Source organism: Etheostoma spectabile, chromosome 2, assembly GCF_008692095.1.
Source record: "Etheostoma spectabile isolate EspeVRDwgs_2016 chromosome 2, UIUC_Espe_1.0, whole genome shotgun sequence".
Lineage (NCBI taxonomy): Eukaryota > Metazoa > Chordata > Actinopteri > Perciformes > Percidae > Etheostoma > Etheostoma spectabile.
In genome coordinates, this window is record NC_045734.1 from 7041380 (window position 1) to 7048037 (window position 6658).

The following is a 6658-nucleotide window of genomic DNA, read 5'->3' on the forward strand; positions in this document are numbered from 1 at the left end:
TGTGTGTGTGTGTGTGTGCTGGGCAGTCTTTTAAAGCAAGAGATCAGAAATCTAAAATCCCCTGTAGTTCAAAATGCATTCCAAATCACAGGTTCTGTAATAAATACTACATTTGTGAACTTTAATTATTTTAATAGTTGACTGATACTGCAAACGTCACAGGGGTCTTGAATTTATTAGACAGCATAAGCAAATTAAATGGACTGATCTTTACATGTAGGATAGTATTGAAGGTTGTATTAGACATACATACAGGTGTACATTTCCGGTCACTACGTGCACTACGAGAAATATTTAAACGTTTTGCAGAGGTTTTTTTTCAGATATTGTATCTTGTTTTAGCATTTTGTTTTTACCAGGTTATTTTGTCTCATCTTCACATTCTTTTACAGAACAGCTGCTTCCCATAAGGACTTTACTACTGTAGTCTTGTGTCTCCGGGCCGGTGGCAACAGATTCCAAACTAAGACTGTCCAATGAAGTGAGGACCATATTTGGTTTAGAAAAGACATTTATTTAGTGCTGAAAACAACACTGAAGATGAGAAGGAAAATGGGAACATCAGTGTCCTGCTGTGTCATGATCAGCAAAACACGATGCACGCATCACACCCAGACACATCATTAACCCTTGTTTTCCTTGAATCGAATTTGACCAGTTTCAAGTGTTGTGTATTAGAACTATGGGTTTCTTACAACCAAACTGGCCAATAATTTACTTGGATGCATGCACAGACGTTGTATGGAACCCAAGCAATGTTCTTCACAGGTAAAATGAATGATTACTTCCATTGAATATTGGGTGTTTTATTCAATTTCATAGCATTTAATTAAAAAAAAAATGTTTTAAACAGTATCCTGACTGAACTTTGAAATGAACCAGTCTGTGATCCATTCAACATCCTCTGATCGCAACTATTAGTTAAAATAATTCACAATTTCTGCTTTTCTAAACTCAAGAAATTAGTATAATGTCATTAAAATTTGTTTAATTGACCATGAATCAAAAAATGCATTGAAAAAAGCAACAAAAATGTTGGAACAAGGGCCAATAAAAGTACATTTTCAATTTATACCCAGGACAACAAGTTCACGGTCGACGGAAAAGACAAGGGTTAAGTCCGACATTTTCCACGGAGGCATGTTATTTCATTGAAGGCGGTTTCAGTGCTGTTGTGCTTTACACCCTAACTGCAGCCTAAACTGACCATGAGCATATCAGTCTACTTTTTAGAAAGTCCAGCCAACTGTTTCACCCCAGCCTGCTGTCCACCGCCTGCTGTGATGCGGGTGAGGGGAATGATCTTCATGGTGGTTTCTTTCAAGGAGTACCAGCGGTCATGCCATGTCACCCAAATAATACCGTTGTCATAGCCAAATTCCCCTGCGTCCTTTTCTGTGTACGTACCACCTAGACAAAGAGAACATAAACAAGGTCAGATGCTATGCTTGGATAACAGTTTTGTCTCTTTGTGTTTCTGTGAGGGATGTTTGTTAATAAAAACAAAATTCTAGGACTGTAACCAGCTCGACGGATCATTCAAAATGAACACCAATTTGGGCACTGGTTTCAGCCATGCGATCTTACCCTGGTAGTATTTGCCGTTCAAATGTGCAGCGTGACATCTGTTCATCCACCAGCCGGAGCCGTCCTGCTCAGCACAGTTGCCGTCATACTTGTCATTGTCCTTGTCGAAGGTACTGAACTGCATGCCATTGTGGGAAGTGTAGAACTTGTCACTGGGATCATCACCAAAGTCAAAGCCGTCAAAGGCATCTCCAGCATCACCGCCAAAATAGTAGCCGTATGTTAGACGGTACTTGTCGACCTCTGGTGCAACTCTGAACATGGTGTAGTCGGCATACCTGGAGAAAGGAAGCCACAGGGAGGAGTGGAGGATTAATAGTTAAGTTTTTTGGTCACTTCTGCCGAGGCATACTTGTCTTCTTCAAAGGAAACCTCATCACCAGGGTCATGTTTGCCTTGTCAGCTAGCCCCTTTGCTATCCTCTTACACAATCTGTTATCATGTGAGTGTAGCCTACATACTTTTTTATGCCCTGCCAGTCAACAAGCTCTATCCTCAGCACAAGTGGGATGGTTGAAGTGGCCGTCAGGAGATGCATCTTCTCGTTACCGAGCCAGAACTCTGTGGTGTCATCTGGTGAGAGATAGCCAAAGCCCTCCTTGTACTGGATCCAGTCCTTGTGGAAGTCTACACTGCCATCGCGCCTCTGTGGACAGGATAATGTGATCAGTGTCCAGGGGCCAGTGGGATGGTCTTTTGGACTGTCCTCATGTTTTATGTCAATGTTTCCTTGTCAAATGTATTGATTGGTCAATTTCATACACAGCAGGCCTCCATACCATCACATCTAATTTATACATCCAAGAAAGTTTGGCAAAGTTTCTCTGGGTTCTACTTGTATATGTATGAGTTATCCTGTGTTTGAAATCTCAAATTCTCAAATAAAGCATATACCCTCTGTATGACTGTGAAGCCGCGTCCAAAGCTGTCAATCTCACAATAGACCAGGAACTGCTCAGTTGCTTTCGTTGGCTTCACATAATAAAGACCACTGGTAGTGGCACCTTTGTTTGCAACATCCTGGCAGTCTGCAGAAAGAAGAAGAAGACGAAGAAGAAGAAGAAGAAGAAGGAGGACAGTTCAACGTTAATAAATGTCACAACAAAACCTAATTAAAGGTCTGTGTGGTTTACTCCAGATTGGTGCTGTTAATACAAAACAAGAACAAAATAATGACAGTTTTTCGTTTTTATATATCTTATGTATCATTTAGAAATACCTTATTTGAAATAAGGTCACAACAAACATCTAGAATACATCTGTGTACCTTATTGATTTTAGTCTCTAACTAAACACTGAACAAGGACACCGGTGGTTGAGCTGATTGAGAAACCTCTTGTGAAATGGTATTGCCCTCAGGGTTTGTTTTTTACCCTTACCTGTTCCTGTGAGGGGTTGGATCTCAACTGAGTCTTTGCAGGGTTCACTGCATTTCTGCTGCAGCTGGATGGAGAGTTGTTTCAAGTCCGACATTCTCCTCTCGTTGGATGTAATTATGTTCTGAAGATCGCTGGAAAAAGGGAAGCAAACATGAGTTGTACAAAGATAAATTACACAATAGATAAGAACAAGAAGTTATGACATAAAAGCAAAACAAACGACCAAATTTGGAGAAACATGTTAAACATAATTAAATATGATTGTTTTTTTTTAAATGTCAGGAGCAGATCTGAGTTCCTATAGGGGAAAGAGGAGTGGGTGGAAAATTGCCACATGATCTGTGCTCAGTCCAAACAATGTGGGCGGTGATCAGGTAATCAGCTAAGTATCTAGGAATTTCAACAGTCACGTAAAGGCTTTGATTTGTTATAAAGGTACAATATTTCCCATCTGTAATGGAGTGAAATAGAAGTATAAAGTAACATATAGTAGAAACTTCTTTGAATAGTGACTTTCCACCACTTGACCTGAAGGTTTCACGTCAAATGGTATCATTTCAGTATTAATGGTAACTTACATAATTTGCTGTTCCTGTGTGACGATGGTCTTTTCAAATCGAGCAACATCATCCAGCATACTTGATGACTTTTTGTAGTGTGAGTCTGAAACAAAAAAGTGATTGTGTCAGTAATGATCTCAACACACAACTCAAAAACACAAAAACAAACAGGTGATGACCAAAGTGCTTTACAGAGGAATTTGAAGTGAGTGTAACCGACAAAAATGATCTAAGCATAAGATTAATGGGACTCAAACCCAGTTGTATAAAGATGGCTCCAGATGAAGTGGTTTACCTGGCTGGGAACTTTTTTGAGCCGAAGCAGCTGAATCTTTCATGTAGACAGCTGTTTCATCGGCCTCCTTGGTCAAATTAGCAATTATGTCAAGTTGCTCTTGCAAATCCTCTAAATCCTTGTCCACCCCTGGCATATACCTCAGCATGTAATCGGCCACTCCGCATGTCGTAGGACAGTACAGTCCCTGATTACAGATGGGCCAAGTACAAAAACATTGATGTTATTATATATACATACACAATGTAATATATGTGTGGATACATAAAATCCCCACAGCACAAATACATAAGTTTATTGTTTGTAACTTACAAAGCCGTCATTCATGTTGCATTTTCCTGCGATGTTGTCTCCTCGTATTTGCTGCGTCAAAAAAAAGATAAAAGGTTTTAGATGTTTGTGCTCGAGAAGACTGGGTCAGTGAAAAAGTCAAAGTCAGTGACTTACTGCTGATGAGAAGGAGAAAAGTAACAGAAGTCCTCCTGCTGTTGCGAGAAGTGACGGTACCATGTTGCTTTGGCTACCAGTTGTGGTCTCACCTTCTGTGGAGAATGAAGAGCTGTTCAACGCTGTGGGATATTTATCTGAACAAGGTCCTCAGGTCAGTGTTTGATAAAGGGCTCATATGCAAACATCCCACACACAACAGTGAGTGGGTGTTGGGACAAAGCTGTGACTCAAAACATCCAAAAAAGTCATTTCCCAGATATGACGCTATCTGTGATTGACAGCTGTAGTTGAGCTATCAGAACACAGCGATGTGATTTTACCATAAGCTGTATGTTTGTGTACAACCCAGTACTGGTAAGGATGATAAGGCAAGTCTAAAGGAATGGTGACTCAGCTTTGTATATGGCCTTCTCTAACAAGTACATGATGACATTTTATTCTATTAGACTTGGACTGTCAGTCAAAGAACTACGACTGGGACAAAGTTTGTGTATCATATGATGAAAATTAAAGACAAATGACAACATTAATTATTTCTTGAAAGACATAATGTCACCATAACAACATGAGGAGTAAAACATGAAAATCAGTGTGTTGTCAATAAAAGCATGCCCAACAAATGCTAGAAGAACACAGCAACACCACAGAAAACACACATTTTGAATTAGCAGATGTCTCTTAAAATATTGTAATAGCAGGCTACACTTTTTAAAATAGGAAAGACCCCTTCTGCCAGTAAAAGAAAGAAAAAGGAACTCATGGTAACTCAAAATTAAATCAAGTAGTAAGCCAATGTGACAAGATTGTAAGTTATCTTTTTCTCTTAATTTTGAGATAGTAAGTAAAAATGTTATCCTCCCAAAAACAAAATGTCGGACTACCAACAGGCAATGTTGGTTGCTTTAACCATTGACCCAAATCGATAAGGAGGGTATGCGATTGCTTAAGGGCCAATCAGGGGCCCACGTGATTGGAAGATATTGATTGACAGCCGGGACCCCCTACCACATTTTCAGTACTTGCAACAATCCCAGTCAAATTCATTTCCTTGTTTCTGACATGAAGACGAGACGTGTGTGACTCGAACGTCTCACATTTATAAATAAATAATTTCTAAATAAATTATTATTTTTGTCTTAAATCCACCAGCCATTTCATATTATACCAACATTTGCAGCATTCTGAGCCTTATTGGTAAGGTTCCTAGGAAATCTCAACCCAGAGTAATTCATTAAATCGTAATAATTATTATTCTCCCCAAAACAAGTTTCCTTTTTAAAGAACTTTACAAAAAAAAAAATTGCAACTTTTTTTTGCAACTTTCACTGTCTTCTGCAACTTCATCGTAACAAACAAACAAAAAACATCTCAACTTCTATTGCAAAGTTTTTACAAAATCACCTGCAAAATCAGGCATTTTGGGCTGCAACAATCAAAGGCTGCGAAATCCTGGAGGGACTGCCATTGTGTGTTTTTTCATGTGTTATGGTGCGCATTCACCAACGTTTTTTGTTGTTGTAGTGGTGCTCGTAGGCTACTCCTGATTTTTTCGGTCATCTAATCTCACATGCAGTGTCCCTATGAGCCTATCCTGTCCTATTCATGGTAGCCTCCTAGTGGACATTGCGCCATCGTCACATTCTGTAGTAGGGGGGGCATGCCTTGAAAATCCTGCTTACGGGTTAAATAAATCAGGCTGCTAGGCAGGGCTGTAGTCAAGTCCACCTTTGTCAAGTCCAAGACAAGTCCAAGACCAGAACTAGTCGAGACCGAGTCAAGACCGAGCCAAAAGACGTTCAAGTCCAAGTCAAGACCAAGTCTAAATGAGCGACAGTCAACACAGAGACAGAAAAAAAGACCACACCTGTTCCTAATTTATGTGATGTGAGAGACAATTTATCTTCTATTTCAAGATGATAATTTTGCTTCATTGTTTGAGAAAATCAAAAAGCAAGCGCAGAGCAACACACTGTAGGATCAAATTTGGCCATGTAAAATGTAACTGTTCCCATTCTTGAAGTTATGACTTGTCCGGAAGAACTCATAGTACAAAGTGCTCTGTGACATTGTGTCTGTGGCCAAAACAAAAATGATGAAAATTGATACCTGATGCTTGAGGTACTGTATATGATGTAGCCAGGCCTATATCCAGATGGATTTTGATTTCCACTAACACCTGGACTTAAGAACTACAGCCCGGGTGCTAGGCATTGTATATTAAATGGCAGATACAGTACTTATTGCTACTTGCAAGTATCATGAGTAAGACAGACCCAGCCATGACGTAAACTGACAACAATTTATTCTCTTTTTGCCCGTGGTAGGTGGTAAAACCTTAACATATTAAACTGGCAGAACGTAACACATGCCCACATCAACACTCTTTT

General features: G+C 39.6%; 1 protein-coding gene across 1 annotated transcript; it reads right to left on the minus strand.

Moving 5' to 3' along the window:
- Window positions 1-493: 493 nt before the first annotated feature.
- fgg (fibrinogen gamma chain) lies at window positions 494-4530 on the minus strand. The gene is made up of 9 exons (XM_032539216.1): window positions 4269-4530; window positions 4134-4184; window positions 3822-4008; window positions 3545-3629; window positions 2967-3097; window positions 2482-2615; window positions 2049-2233; window positions 1588-1865; window positions 494-1410 (listed from the first exon to the last, which is right to left on the minus strand). Exons 1-9 carry the CDS (start codon window positions 4329-4331, stop codon window positions 1223-1225), a joined length of 1302 nt encoding a protein of 433 aa, XP_032395107.1. The 5' UTR covers window positions 4332-4530; the 3' UTR covers window positions 494-1222.
- Between the last annotated feature and the right edge of the window lie 2128 nt (window positions 4531-6658).

Bases quoted from the DNA above. Each gene is read 5' to 3' on its own strand.
- fgg (XM_032539216.1), bottom strand. From the start codon at position 4,331: ATGGTACCGTCACTTCTCGCAACAGCAGGAGGACTTCTGTTACTTTTC. The intron at 4,185-4,268 runs GTAAGTCACTGA...TTTTTGACGCAG, and splicing joins TTTTCTCCTTCTCATCAGCA to CAAATACGAGGAGACAACAT. The intron at 1,411-1,587 runs GTAAGATCGCAT...CTCTTTGTCTAG, and splicing joins GAACGGCAAATACTACCAGG to GTGGTACGTACACAGAAAAG.